Here is a 16,566-nt window from a genome sequence, read left to right on the forward strand (position 1 = left end):
ACTCCTGTCAGTACTCCCATACTCTTTGCTGTCAATACTCACATACTCCTGCCAGTACTCCTATATTATCTCCTGTCAGTACTCCCAATCTCCTGTCAGTACTCACATACTCCTGTCAGTACTCCTATACTCTCTCCTGTGAGTACTCCTATACTCTCTCCTGTCAGTACTCCCATACTCTCTGCTGTCAATACTCACATACTCCTGCCAGTACTCCTATATTCTCTCCTGTCAGTACTCCTAATCTGTCAGTACTCACATACTCCTGTCAGTACTCCTATACTCTCTCCTGTCAGTACTCCCATACTCCTGTCAGTACTCCCATACTCTCTCCCTTCAGTACTCACATATTCCTGTCAGTACTCCTATACACTCTCCTGTCAGTACTCCCATACTCCTGTCAGTACTCCCATACTCTCTATTGTCAATACTCACATACTCCTGTCAGTACTCCTACACTCTCTCCTGTCAGTACTCCCATACTCCTGTCAGTACTCCTATACTCTCTCCTGTCAGTACTCAAATATTCCTGTCAGTACTCCCATACTCCTGTCAGTTCTCCCATACTCTCTACTGTCAATACTCACATACTCCTGTCAGTACTCCTATACTCTCTCCTGTCAATACTCACATACTCCTGTTAGTACTCCTACACTCTCTCCTGTTAGTACTCCCATACTCTCTCCTGTCAGTACTCCTATACTCTCTCCTATCAATACTCACATACTCCTGTCAGTACTCCCGTACTCTCTGCTGTCAATACTCACATACTCCTGGCAGTACTCCTATATTCTCTCCTGTCAGTACTCCCAATCTCCTGTCAGTACTCACATACTCCTGTCAATACTCCTATACTCTCTCCTGTGAGTACTCCTATACTCTCTCCTGTCAGTACTCCCGTACTCTCTGCTGTCAATACTCCCATACTCCTGTCAGCACTCCTATACTCTCTCCTGTTAATACTCACATACTCCTGTCAGTACTCCCATACTCTCTCCTGTCCATACTCACATACTTCGTTCAGTACTCCTATACTCTCACCTGTCAGTAATCACATACTCCTGTCAGTACTCCCATACTCCTGTCAGTACTCCCATACCCTCTCCTGTCAATACATACTCCTGTCAGTACTCCTATACTCTCTCCTGTCAGTACTCATATACTCCTGTCAGTACTCCTATACTCTCTCCTGTCAGTACTCCCATACTCCTGTCAGTACTCCCATACTCTCTCCTGTCAGTACTCACAAGTTCTTGTCAGTACTCCTATACTCTCTCCTGTCAGTACTCCCATACTCCTGTCAGTACTCCCATACTCTCTACTGTCAATACTCATATACTTCTGTCAGTACTCCTACACTCTCTCCTGTCAATACTCACATACTCCTGTCAGTACTCCTACACTCTCTCCTGTCAGTACTCCCATACTCCTTTTAGTACTCCTATACTCTCTCCTATCAGTACTCCCATACTCTCTCCTGTCAGTACTCCTATACTCTCTCCTATCAATACTCACATACTCCTGTCAGTACTCACATACTCTCTGCTGTCAATACTCACATACTCCTGCCAGTACTCCTATATTCTCTCTTGTCAGTACTCCCAATCTCCTGTCAGTACTCACATACTCCTGTCAGTACTCCGATACTCTCTCCTGTCAGTACTCCTATACTCTCTCCTGTCAGTACTCCCATACTCTCTGCTGTCAATACTCACATACTCCTGCCAGTACTACTATATTCTCTCCTGTCAGTACTCCTAATCTCCTGTCAGTACTCACATACTCCTGTCAGTACTCCTATACTCTCTCCTGTCAGTACTCCCATACTCTCTCCCGTCAGTACTCACATACTCCTTTCAGTACTCCTATACTCTCTCCTGTCAATACTCACATACTCCTGTCAGTACTCCCATACTCCTGTCAGTACTCCTATACTCTCTCCTGTCAGTACTCACATATTCCTGTCAGTACTCCTATACTCTCTCCTGTCAGTACTCACATACTCCTGTCAGTACTCCCATACTCTCTACTGTCAATACTCACATACTCCTGTCAGTACTCCTATACTCTCTCCTGTCAATACTCACATACTCCTGTCAGTACTCCTACACTCTCTCCTGTTAGTACTCCTATACTCTCTCCTGTCAGTACTCCCATACTCTCTCCTGTCAGTACTCCTATACTCTCTCCTATCAATACTCACATACTCCTGTCAGTACTCCCGTACTCTCTGCTGTCAATACTCACATACTCCTGCCAGTACTCCTATATTCTCTCCTGTCAGTACTCCCAATCTCCTGTCAGTACTCACATACTCCTGTCAGTACTCCTATACTCTCTCCTGTCAGTACTCCTATACTCTCTCCTGTCAGTACTCCCATACTCTCTGCTGTCAATACTCACATACTCCTGCCAGTACTCCTATGTTCTCTACTGTCAGTACTCCCAATCTCCTGTCAGTACTCACATACTCCTGTTAGTACTCCTATACGCTCTCCTGTCAGTACTCCCATACTCCTGTCAGTACTCCCATACTCCTGTCAGTACTCCCATACTCTCTCCAGTCACTACTCACATATTCCTGTCAGTACTCATACACTCTCTCCTGTCAGTACTCCCATACTCTCTACTGTCAATACTCACATACTCCTGTCAGTACTTCTATACTCTCTCCTGTCAAAACTCACATACTCCTGTCAGTACTCCTATACTCTCTCCTGTCAAAACTCACATACTCCTGTCAGTACTCCTACACTCTCTCCTGTCAGTACTCCTATACTCCTGTCAGTATTCCTTTACTCTCTCCTGTCAGTACTCCCATACTTTCTCCTGTCAGTACTCCTATACTCTCTCCTATCAATACTCCCATACTCCTGTCAGTACTCCCATACTCTCTGCTGTCAATACTCATACTCCTGCCAGTACTCCTATACTCTCCTGTCAGTACTCCCAATCTCCTGTCAGTACTCACATACTCCTGTCAGTACTCCTATACTCTCTCCTGTCAGTACTCCTATACTCTCTCCTGTCAGTACTCCCATACTCCTGTCAGTACTCCTATACTCTCTCCTGCCAGTACTCCCATACTCCTGTCAGTACTCCTATACTCTCTCCTGTCAGTACTCCCATACTCCTGTCAGCACTCCTATACTCTCTCCTGTCAGTATTTCCATACTCCTGTCAGCACTCCTATACTCTCTCCTATCAGTACTCCCATACTCCTGCCAGTACTCCTATACTCTCTCCTTTCAGTACTCCCATAATCTCTCCTATCAGTACTCCTATACTCTCTCCTGTCAGTACTCCCATACTCCTGTCAGCACTCCTATACTCTCTCCTATCAGTACTCCCATACTCCTGTCAGCACTTATATACTCTCTCCTATCAGTACTCCCATACTCCTGTCAGTACTCCTATACTCTCTCCTGTCAGTACTCCTAGACTCTCTCCTATCAGTACTCCCATACTCTCTCCTGTCAGTACTCCTATACTATCTCCTATCAATACTCACATACTCCTGTCAGTACTCCCATACTCTCTGCTGTCAATACTCACATACTCCTGTCAGTACTCCCATACTCTCTACTGTCAATACTCACATACTCCTGTCAGTACTCCTATACTCTCTCCTGTCAATACTCACAATCTCCTGTCAGTACTCCCATACTCTCTCCTGTCAATACTCCTATACTCCTGTCAGCACTCCTATACTCTCTCCTGTCAGTACTCCCATACTCCTGTCAGTACTCTCATACTCTCTACTGTCAATACTCACATACTCCTGTCAGTACTCCTATACTCTCTCCTGTCAATACTCACATACTCCTGTCAGTACTCCTACACTCTCTCCTGTCAGTACACCCATACTCCTGTCAGTACTCCTATACTCTCTCCTGTCAGTACTCCCATACTCTCTCCTGTCAGTACTCCTATACTATCTCCTATCAATACTTACATACTCCTGTCAGTACTCCCATACTCTCTGCTGTCAATACTCACATACTCCTGCCAGTACTACTATATTCTCTCCTGCCAGTACTCCCAATCTCCTGTCAGTACACACATACTCCTGTCAGTACTCATATACTCTCTCCTGTCAGTACTCCCATACTCTCTCCTGTCAGTACTCCTATACTATCTCCTATCAATACTTACATACTCCTGTCAGTACTCCCATACTCTCTGCTGTCAATACTCACATACTCCTGCCAGTACTACTATATTCTCTCCTGCCAGTACTCCCAATCTCCTGTCAGTACACACATACTCCTGTCAGTACTCATATACTCTCTCCTGTCAGTACTCCTATACTCTCTCCTGTCAGTACTCGCATACTCCTGTCAGTACTCCTATACTCTCTCCTGTCAGTACTCCTATACTCTCTCCTGTCAGTACTCCCATACTCCTGTCAGTACTCCTATACTCTCTTCTGCCAGTACTCCCATACTCCTATCAATACTCACATACTCCTGTCAGTACTCGCATACTCTCTCCTGTCAGTACTCACATACTCCTGTCAGTACTCCTATACTCTTTCCTGTCAGTACTCACATACTCCTGTCAGTACTCCCACACTCCTGTCAGTACTCCCACACTCCTGTCAGTACTCCTATACACTCTCCTGTCAATACTCCCATACTCCTGTCAGTACTCACATACTCCTGTCAGTACTCCCATACTGTATATAGCCACAGGGTTTGATGTATTAGGCTTGGCTGGGAGTCGGGGCTGTGGTCAGGTACGCTGCCGCTATGTGCGGATTATAAAGCTGGGTATAAGACAAAGTGCTGAGATCAGTTTTCCTCATTTTGGAGGAGGTGTACCAAGCTTTGGAGAGAGATAAACAATTAGTCAGCCCCGGTCACTTACCTAGCACAGTCTATGAAACAACATACCCTGATGGGTGGCTTTTGGCAATCTCTCTCCGAGGCTTGCTACATCTCCCCCTGTATTTGGACGTTTTGGGTCAATTTTAAGCAGTTGTGCCCCGTGTGATGAGGATTCTCCCTGCGCCTCTCTGAGCGGCCTGTGTCTCATTCTCCCCCGCAGCCTGCGGCGCTCACTTTCCCCAGAGCGGCACTCCTTTGTGAAGCGAGATGTCTCAGATGCCAGAAGCCGAGTGCTGGTGTCCACTGGCAGCAGGAGAGATGGGTGAGTGTCGGGTACACTGGCAGCAGGAGAGATGGGTGAGTGACGGGTACACTGCCAGCAGGAGAGATGGGTGAGTGACGGGTACACTGGCAGCAGGAGAGATGGGTGAGTGATGGGTACACTGACAGCATGAGAGATGGGTGAGTGACGGGTACACTGCCAGCAGGAGAGATGGGTGAGTGACGGGTACACTGGCAGCAGGAGAGATGGGTGAGTGATGGGTACACTGGCAGCAGGAGAGATGGGTGAGGGACGGGTACACTGACAGCAGGAGAGATGGGTGAGTGATGGGTACACTGGCAGTAGGAGAGATGGGTGAGTGTCGGGTACACTGGCAGCAGGAGAAATGGGTGAGGGACGGGTACACTGGCAGCAGGAGAGATGGGTGAGGGATGGGTACACTGACAGCAGGAGAGATGGGTGAGTGACAGGTACACTGACAGCGGAAGAGATGGGTGAGTGACGGGTACACTGGCAGCAGGAGAGATGGGTGAGGGATGGGTACACTGACAGCAGGAGAGATGGGTGAGGGACGGGTACACTGGCAGCAGGAGAGATGGGTGAGGGATGGGTACACTGACAGCAGGAGAGATGGGTGAGTGACAGGTACACTGACAGCGGAAGAGATGGGTGAGTGACGGGTACACTGGCAGCAGGAGAGATGGGTGAGGGATGGGTACACTGACAGCAGGAGAGATGGGTGAGGGACGGGTACACTGGCAGCAGGAGAGATGGGTGAGGGATGGGTACACTGACAGCAGGAGAGATGGGTGAGTGATGGGTACACTGGCAGTAGGAGAGATGGGTGAGTGTCGGGTACACTGGCAGCAGGAGAGATGGGTGAGGGACGGGTACACTGGCAGCAGGAGAGATGGGTGAGGGATGGGTACACTGACAGCAGGAGAGATGGGTGAGTGACAGGTACACTGACAGCGGAAGAGATGGGTGAGTGACGGGTACACTGGCAGCAGGAGAGATGGGTGAGTGACAGGTACACTGACAGCAGGAGAGATGGGTGAGTGACGGGTACACCGACAGCAGGAGAGATGGGTGAGTGTCGGGTACACTGGCAGCAGGAGAGATAGGTGAGGGACGGGTACACTGGCAGCAGGAGAGATGGGTGAGGGATGGGTTCACTGACAGCAGGAGAGATGGGTGAGTGACGGGTACACTGGCAGCAGGAGAGATGGGTGAGGGACGGATACACTGACAGCAGGAGAGATGGGTGAGTGACACGTACACTGACAGCAGGAGAGATGGGTGAGGGACGGGTACACTGACAGCAGGAGAGATGGGTGAGGGACGGGTACACTGACAGCAGGAGAGATGGGTGAGTGACGGGTACACTGGCAGCAGGAGAGATGGGTGAGTGATGGGTACACTGGCAGCAGGAGAGATGGGTGAGGGACGGGTACACTGACAGCAGGAGAGATGGGTGAGTGATGGGTACACTGGCAGTAGGAGAGATGGGTGAGTGTCGGGTACACTGGCAGCAGGAGAGATGGGTGAGGGACGGGTACACTGGCAGCAGGAGAGATGGGTGAGGGATGGGTACACTGACAGCAGGAGAGATGGGTGAGTGACAGGTACACTGACAGCGGAAGAGATGGGTGAGTGAAGGGTACACTGGCAGCAGGAGAGATGGGTGAGGGATGGGTACACTGACAGCAGGAGAGATGGGTGAGGGACGGGTACACTGGCAGCAGGAGAGATGGGTGAGGGATGGGTACACTGACAGCAGGAGAGATGGGTGAGTGACAGGTACACTGACAGCGGAAGAGATGGGTTAGTGACGGGTACACTGACAGCAGGAGAGATGGGTGAGTGTCGGGTACACTGGCAGCAGGAGAGATAGGTGAGGGACGGGTACACTGACAGCGGAAGAGATGGGTGAGTGTCGGGTACACTGGCAGCAGGAGAGATAGGTGAGGGACGGGTACACTGGCAGCAGGAGAGATGGGTGAGGGATGGGTACACTGACAGCAGGAGAGATGCGTGAGTGACAGGTACACTGACAGCAGGAGAGATGGGTGAGTGACGGGTACACTGGCAGCAGGAGAGATAGGTGAGGGACGGGTACACTGGCAGCAGGAGAGATGGGTGAGTGTCGGGTACACTGGCAGCAGGAGAGAGGGGTGAGGGACGGATACACTGGCAGCAGGAGAGATGGGTGAGTGACGGGTACACTGGCAGCAGGAGAGATGGGTGAGTGACGGGTACACTGGCAGCAGGAGAGATGGGTGAGTGACGGGTACACTGGCAGCAGGAGAGATGGGTGAGTGACGGGTACACTGGCAGCAGGAGAGATGGGTGAGGGACGGGTACACTGGCAGCAGGAGAGATAGGTGAGTGACAGGTACACTGGCAGCAGGAGAGATGGGTGAGTGACGGGTACACTGACAGGAGAGATGGGTGAGGGACGGGTACACTGACAGCAGGAGAGATGGGTGAGTGGCAGGTACACTGACAGGAGAGATGGGTGAGGGACGGGTACACTGACAGCAGGAGAGATGGGGAGTGACGGGTACACTGACAGCAGGAGAGATGGGGAGTGACGGGTAAACTGGCAGCAGGAGAGATGGGTGAGGGACGGGTATACTGGCAGCAGGAGAGATGGGTGAGGGACGGGTACACTGACAGCAGGAGAGATGGGTGAGTGTTGGGTACACTGACAGCAGGAGAGATGGGTGAGGGACGGGTATACTGGCAGCAGGAGAGATGGGTGAGGGACGGGTACACTGACAGCAGGAGAGATGGGTGAGTGTTGGGTACACTGACAGCAGGAGAGATGGGTGAGTGTTGGGTACACTGGCAGCAGGAGAGATGGGTGAGTGACGGGTACACTGGCAGCAGGAGAGATGGGTGAGTGACGGGTACACTGGCAGCAGGAGAGATGGGTGAGGGACGGATACACTGACAGCAGCAGAGATGGGTGAGTGACACGTACACTGACAGCAGGAGAGATGGGTGAGGGACGGGTACACTGACAGCAGGAGAGATGGGTGAGGGACGGGTACACTGACAGCAGGAGAGATGGGTGAGGGACGGGTACACTGACAGCAGGAGAGATGGGCAAGGGACGGGTACACTGACAGCGGGAGAGATGGGCGAGTGACGGGTACACTGACAGGAGAGATAGGTGAGTGACGGGTACACTGACAGCAGGAGTGATGGGTGAGGGACGGGTACACTGACAGCAGGAGAGATGGGTGAGTGGCAGGTACACTGACAGGAGAGATGGGTGAGGGACGGGTACACTGACAGCGGGAGAGATGGGTGAGTGTCAGGTACACTGACAGCAGGAGAGATGGGGAGTGACGGGTACACTGACAGCAGGAGAGATGGGGAGTGACGGGTAAACTGGCAGCAGGAGAGATGGGTAAGGGACGGGTACACTGGCAGCAGGAGAGATGGGTGAGGGACGGGTACACTGACAGCAGGAGAGATGGGTGAGTGACGGGTACACTGGCAGCAGGAGAGATGGGTGAGGGACGGGTACACTGACAGCAGGAGAGATGGGTGAGTGTCGGGTACACTGACAGCAGGAGAGATGGGTGAGTGACGGGTACACTGACAGCAGGAGAGATGGGTGAGGGTCGGGTACACTGGCAGCAGGAGAGATAGGTGAGGGACGGGTACACTGACAGCGGGAGAGATGGGCGAGTGACGGGTACACTGGCAGCAGGAGAGATGGGTGAGGGACAGATACACTGACAGCAGGAGAGATGGGTGAGTGACAGATACACTGACAGCAGGAGAGATGGGTGAGTGACGGGTACACTGACAGCAGGAGAGATGGGTGAGTGTCGGGTACTCTGGCAGCAGGAGAGATAGGTGAGGGACGGGTACACTGGCAGCAGGAGAGATGGGTGAGTGACGGGTACACTGGCAGCAGGAGAGATGGGTGAGTGACGGGTACACTGGCAGCAGGAGAGATGGGTGAGGGATGGGTACACTGACAGCAGCAGAGATGGGTGAGTGACACGTACACTGACAGCAGGAGAGATGGGTGAGGGACGGGTACACTGACAGGAGAGATGGGTGAGGGACGGGTACACTGACAGCGGGAGAGATGGGTGAGTGTCGGGTACACTGACAGCGGGAGAGATGGGGAGTGACGGGTACACTGACAGCAGGAGAGATGGGGAGTGACGGGTACACTGGCAGCAGGAGAGATGGGTGAGGGACGGGTACACTGGCAGCAGGAGAGATGGGTGAGGGACGGGTACACTGACAGCAGGAGAGATGGGTGAGTGACGGGTACACTGGCAGCAGGAGAGATGGGTGAGGGACGGGTACTCTGACAGCAGGAGAGATGGGTGAGTGTCGGGTACACTGACAGCAGGAGAGATGGGTGAGTGACGGGTACACTGACAGCAGGAGAGATGGGTGAGGGTCGGGTACACTGACAGGAGAGATGGGTGAGGGACGGGTACACTGACAGCGGGAGAGATGGGCGAGTGACGGGTACACTGACAGCAGGAGAGATAGGTAAGTGACGGGTACACTGACAGCAGGAGAGATGGGTGAGGGACGGGTACACTGGCAGCAGGAGAGATGGCTGAGTGACAGGTACACTGACAGCAGGAGAGATGGGTGAGTGTTGGGTACACTGGCAGGAGAGATAGGTGAGGGACGGGTACACTGGCAGCAGGAGAGATGGGTGAGTGTCGGGTACACTGGCAGCAGGAGAGATGGGTGAGGGACGGATACACTGACAGCAGGAGAGATGGGTGAGTGACAAGTACACTGACAGCAGGAGAGATGGGTGAGTGACGGGTACACTGACAGCAGGAGCGATGGGTGAGTGTCGGGTACACTGGCAGCAGTAGAGATAGGTGAGGGACGGGTACACTGGCAGCAGGAGAGATGGGTGAGTGACGGGTACACTGGCAGCAGGAGAGATGGGTGAGTGACGGGTACACTGGCAGCAGGAGAGATGGGTGAGGGATGGGTACACTGACAGCAGCAGAGATGGGTGAGTGACACGTACACTGACAGCAGGAGAGATGGGTGAGGGACGGGTACACTGACAGCAGGAGAGATGGGTGAGGGACGGGTACACTGACAGCAGGAGAGATGGGTGAGGGACGGGTACACTGACAGGAGAGATGGGCGAGGGACGGGTACACTGACAGCAGGAGAGATAGGTGAGTGACAGGTACACTGGCAGCAGGAGAGATAGGTGAGGGACGGGTACACTGGCAGCAGGAGAGATGGGTGAGTGACGGGTACACTGGCAGCAGGAGAGATGGGTGAGTGACGGGTACACTGGCAGCAGGAGAGATGGGTGAGGGATGGGTACACTGACAGCAGCAGAGATGGGTGAGTGACACGTACACTGACAGAAGGAGAGATGGGTGAGGGACGGGTACACTGACAGGAGAGATGGGTGAGGGACGGGTACACTGACAGCGGGAGAGATGGGTGAGTGTCGGGTACACTGACAGCGGGAGAGATGGGGAGTGACGGGTACACTGACAGCAGGAGAGATGGGGAGTGACGGGTACACTGGCATCAGGAGAGATGGGTGAGGGACGGGTACACTGGCAGCAGGAGAGATGGGTGAGGGACGGGTACACTGACAGCAGGAGAGATGGGTGAGTGACGGGTACACTGGCAGCAGGAGAGATGGGTGAGGGACGGGTACACTGACAGCAGGAGAGATGGGTGAGTGTCGGGTACACTGACAGCAGGAGAGATGGGTGAGTGACGGGTACACTGACAGCAGGAGAGATGGGTGAGGGTCGGGTACACTGACAGGAGAGATGGGTGAGGGACGGGTACACTGACAGCGGGAGAGATGGGCGAGTGACGGGTACACTGACAGCAGGAGAGATAGGTAAGTGACGGGTACACTGACAGCAGGAGAGATGGGTGAGGGACGGGTACACTGGCAGCAGGAGAGATGGCTGAGTGACAGGTACACTGACAGCAGGAGAGATGGGTGAGTGTTGGGTACACTGGCAGCAGGAGAGATAGGTGAGGGACGGGTACACTGGCAGCAGGAGAGATGGGTGAGTGTCGGGTACACTGGCAGCAGGAGAGATGGGTGAGGGACGGATACACTGACAGCAGGAGAGATGGGTGAGTGACAAGTACACTGACAGCAGGAGAGATGGGTGAGTGACGGGTACACTGACAGCAGGAGCGATGGGTGAGTGTCGGGTACACTGGAAGCAGTAGAGATAGGTGAGGGACGGGTACACTGGCAGCAGGAGAGATGGGTGAGTGACGGGTACACTGGCAGCAGGAGAGATGGGTGAGTGACGGGTACACTGGCAGCAGGAGAGATGGGTGAGGGATGGGTACACTGACAGCAGCAGAGATGGGTGAGTGACACGTACACTGACAGCAGGAGAGATGGGTGAGGGACGGGTACACTGACAGCAGGAGAGATGGGTGAGGGACGGGTACACTGACAGCAGGAGAGATGGGTGAGGGACGGGTACACTGACAGGAGAGATGGGCGAGGGACGGGTACACTGACAGCAGGAGAGATGGGCGAGTGACGGGTACACTGACAGCAGGAGAGATAGGTGAGTGACGGGTACACTGGCAGCAGGAGAGATGGGTGAGTGACGGGTACACTGACAGCAGGAGAGATGGGTGAGGGACGGGTACACTGACAGCAGGAGAGATAGGTGAGTGACGGGTACACTGGCAGCAGGAGAGATGGGTGAGTGACGGGTACACTGGCAGCAGGAGAGATGGGTGAGTGACGGGTACACTGACAGCAGGAGAGATGGGTGAGGGACGGGTACACTGGCAGCAGGAGAGATAGGTGAGTGACGGGTACACTGGCAGCAGGAGAGATGGGTGAGTGACGGGTACACTGACAGCAGGAGAGATGGGTGAGGGACGGGTACACTGACAGCAGGAGAGATGGGTGAGTGGCAGGTACACTGACAGGAGAGATGGGTGAGGGACGGGTACGCTGACAGCGGGAGAGATGGGCGAGTGACGGGTACACTGACAGCAGGAGAGATAGGTGAGTGACGGGTACACTGGCAGCCGGAGAGATGGGTGAGTGACGGGTACACTGACAGCAGGAGAGATGGGTGAGGGACGGGTACACTGACAGCAGGAGAGATAGGTGAGTGACGGGTACACTGGCAGCAGGAGAGATGGGTGAGTGACAAGTACACTGACAGCAGGAGAGATGGGTGAGGGACGGGTACACAGGCAGCAGGAGAGATAGGTGAGTGACAGGTACACTGGCAGCAGGAGAGATGGGTGAGTGACGGGTACACTGACAGGAGAGATGGGTGAGGGACGGGTACACTGACAGCGGGAGAGATGGGTGAGTGTCGGGTACACTGACAGCAGGAGAGATGGGGAGTGACGGGTACACTGGCAGCAGGAGAGATGGGTGAGGGACGGGTACACTGACAGCAGGAGAGATGGGTGAGTGACGGGTACACTGACAGCAGGAGAGATGGGTGAGTGTCGGGTACACTGGCAGCAGGAGAGATAGGTGAGGGACGGGTACACTGGCAGCAGGAGAGATGGGTGAGTGACGGGTACACTGGCAGCAGGAGAGATGGGTGAGTGACGGGTACACTGGCAGCAGGAGAGATGGGTGAGGGATGGGTACACTGACAGCAGCAGAGATGGGTGAGTGACACGTACACTGACAGCAGGAGAGATGGGTGAGGGACGGGTACACTGACAGGAGAGATGGGTGAGGGACGGGTACACTGACAGCGGGAGAGATGGGTGAGTGTCGGGTACACTGACAGCGGGAGAGATGGGGAGTGACGGGTACACTGACAGCAGGAGAGATGGGGAGTGACGGGTACACTGGCAGCAGGAGAGATGGGTGAGGGACGGGTACACTGGCAGCAGGAGAGATGGGTGAGGGACGGGTACACTGACAGCAGGAGAGATGGGTGAGTGACGGGTACACTGGCAGCAGGAGAGATGGGTGAGGGACGGGTACACTGACAGCAGGAGAGATGGGTGAGTGTCGGGTACACTGACAGCAGGAGAGATGGGTGAGTGACGGGTACACTGACAGCAGGAGAGATGGGTGAGGGTCGGGTACACTGACAGGAGAGATGGGTGAGGGACGGGTACACTGACAGCGGGAGAGATGGGCGAGTGACGGGTACACTGACAGCGGGAGAGATAGGTAAGTGACGGGTACACTGACAGCAGGAGAGATGGGTGAGGGACGGGTACACTGGCAGCAGGAGAGATGGCTGAGTGACAGGTACACTGACAGCAGGAGAGATGGGTGAGTGTTGGGTACACTGACAGCAGGAGAGATGGGTGAGTGTTGGGTACACTGGCAGCAGGAGAGATAGGTGAGGGACGGGTACACTGGCAGCAGGAGAGATGGGTGAGTGTCGGGTACACTGGCAGCAGGAGAGATGGGTGAGGGACGGATACACTGACAGCAGGAGAGATGGGTGAGTGACAAGTACACTGACAGCAGGAGAGATGGGTGAGTGACGGGTACACTGACAGCAGGAGCGATGGGTGAGTGTCGGGTACACTGGCAGCAGGAGAGATAGGTGAGGGACGGGTACACTGGCAGCAGGAGAGATGGGTGAGTGACGGGTACACTGGCAGCAGGAGAGATGGGTGAGTGACGGGTACACTGGCAGCAGGAGAGATGGGTGAGGGATGGGTACACTGACAGCAGCAGAGATGGGTGAGTGACACGTACACTGACAGCAGGAGAGATGGGTGAGGGACGGGTACACTGACAGCAGGAGAGATGGGTGAGGGACGGGTACACTGACAGCAGGAGAGATGGGTGAGGGACCGGTACACTGACAGGAGAGATGGGCGAGGGACGGGTACACTGACAGCAGGAGAGATGGGCGAGTGACGGGTACACTGACAGCAGGAGAGATAGGTGAGTGACGGGTACACTGGCAGCAGGAGAGATGGGTGAGTGATGGGTACACTGACAGCAGGAGAGATGGGTGAGGGACGGGTACACTGACAGCAGGAGAGATAGGTGAGTGACGGGTACACTGGCAGCAGGAGAGATGGGTGAGTGACGGGTACACTGGCAGCAGGAGAGATGGGTGAGTGACGGGTACACTGACAGCAGGAGAGATGGGTGAGGGACGGGTACACTGGCAGCAGAAGAGATAGGTGAGTGACGGGTACACTGGCAGCAGGAGAGATGGGTGAGTGACGGGTACACTGACAGCAGGAGAGATGGGTGAGGGACGGGTACACTGACAGCAGGAGAGATGGGTGAGTGGCAGGTACACTGACAGGAGAGATGGGTGAGGGACGGGTACGCTGACGGCGGGAGAGATGGGCGAGTGACGGGTACACTGACAGCAGGAGAGATAGGTGAGTGACGGGTACACTGGCAGCAGGAGAGATGGGTGAGTGACGGGTACACTGACAGCAGGAGAGATGGGTGAGGGACGGGTACACAGGCAGCAGGAGAGATAGGTGAGTGACAGGTACACTGGCAGCAGGAGAGATGGGTGAGTGACGGGTACACTGACAGGAGAGATGGGTGAGGGATGGGTACACTGACAGCGGGAGAGATGGGTGAGTGTCGGGTACACTGACAGCAGGAGAGATGGGGAGTGACGGGTACACTGGCAGCAGGAGAGATGGGTGAGGGACGGGTACACTGACAGCAGGAGAGATGGGTGAGTGACGGGTACACTGACAGCAGGAGAGATGGGTGAGTGACGGGTACACTGACAGCAGGAGAGATGGGTGAGTGACAGGTACACTGACAGCAGGAGAGATGGGTGAGTGACGGGTACACTGACAGCAGAAGAGATGGGTGAGGGACGGGTACACTGACAGCGGGAGAGATAGGTGAGGGACGGGTACACTGGCAGCAGGAGAGATGGGTGAGGGACGGGTACAGTGGCAGCAGGAGAGATGTGTGAGTGACGGGTACACTGACAGCAGGAGAGATGGGTGAGTGACGGGTACACTGGCAGCAGGAGAGATGGGTGAGTGACGGGTACACTGGCAGCAGGAGAGATGGGTGAGAGTCGGGTACACTGACAGCAGGAGAGATGGGTGAGGGACGGGTACACTGACAGCAGGAGAGATGGGTGAGGGTCGGGTACACTGTCAGGAGAGATGGGTTAGGGACGGGTACACTGACAGCGGGAGAGATGGGCGAGTGACGGGTTCACTGACAGCAGGAGAGATAGGTGAGTGACGGGTACACTGACAGCAGGAGAGATGGGTGAGGGACGGGTACACTGACAGCAGGAGAGATGGCTGAGTGACAGGTACACTGACAGGAGAGATGGGTAAGGTACGAGTACACTGACAGCGGGAGAGATGGGTGAGTGTCGGGTACTCTGGCAGCAGGAGAGATAGGTGAGGGACGGGTACACTGGCAGCAGGAGAGATGGGTGAGTGACGGGTACACTGGCAGCAGGAGAGATGGGTGAGTGACGGGTACACTGGCAGCAGGAGAGATGGGTGAGGGATGGGTACACTGACAGCAGCAGAGATGGGTGAGTGACACGTACACTGACAGCAGGAGAGATGGGTGAGGGACGGGTACACTGACAGGAGAGATGGGTGAGGGACGGGTACACTGACAGCGGGAGAGATGGGTGAGTGTCGGGTACACTGACAGCGGGAGAGATGGGGAGTGACGGGTACACTGACAGCAGGAGAGATGGGGAGTGACGGGTACACTGGCAGCAGGAGAGATGGGTGAGGGACGGGTACACTGGCAGCAGGAGAGATGGGTGAGGGACGGGTACACTGACAGCAGGAGAGATGGGTGAGTGACTGGTACACTGGCAGCAGGAGAGATGGGTGAGGGACGGGTACACTGACAGCAGGAGAGATGGGTGAGTGTCGGGTACACTGACAGCAGGAGAGATGGGTGAGTGACGGGTACACTGACAGCAGGAGAGATGGGTGAGGGTCGGGTACACTGACAGGAGAGATGGGTGAGGGACGGGTACACTGACAGCGGGAGAGATGGGCGAGTGACGGGTACACTGACAGCAGGAGAGATAGGTAAGTGACGGGTACACTGACAGCAGGAGAGATGGGTGAGGGACGGGTACACTGGCAGCAGGAGAGATGGCTGAGTGACAGGTACACTGACAGCAGGAGAGATGGGTGAGTGTTGGGTACACTGGCAGGAGAGATAGGTGAGGGACGGGTACACTGGCAGCAGGAGAGATGGGTGAGTGTCGGGTACACTGGCAGCAGGAGAGATGGGTGAGGGACGGATACACTGACAGCAGGAGAGATGGGTGAGTGACAAGTACACTGACAGCAGGAGAGATGGGTGAGTGACGGGTACACTGACAGCAGGAGCGATGGGTGAGTGTCGGGTACACTGGCAGCAGTAGAGATAGGTGAGGGACGGGTACACTGGCAGCAGGAGAGATGGGTGAGTGACGGGTACACTGGCAGCAGGAGAGATGGGTGAGTGACGGGTACACT

General features: G+C 54.7%; 1 protein-coding gene across 2 annotated transcripts in view; it reads left to right on the forward strand.

Annotated features, from left to right (window-relative positions):
• EML2 (EMAP like 2) overlaps window positions 1-16,566 on the forward strand; it is a 200,719-nt gene that overhangs the window by 52,444 nt on the left and 131,709 nt on the right. Inside the window, exon 4 of one of the 2 annotated variants that reach the window (XM_063938433.1) lies at window positions 5,050-5,151. The exons of the other annotated variant lie outside the window; for it this stretch is intronic. Coding sequence (XP_063794503.1) covers window positions 5,050-5,151 — 102 coding nt within the window. The remainder of the gene's footprint in view (window positions 1-5,049; window positions 5,152-16,566) is intronic. 2 annotated transcript variants of the gene reach the window in all.

The sequence above is a fragment of the Pseudophryne corroboree genome, chromosome 8 (assembly GCF_028390025.1).
Source record: "Pseudophryne corroboree isolate aPseCor3 chromosome 8, aPseCor3.hap2, whole genome shotgun sequence".
NCBI lineage: Eukaryota > Metazoa > Chordata > Amphibia > Anura > Myobatrachidae > Pseudophryne > Pseudophryne corroboree.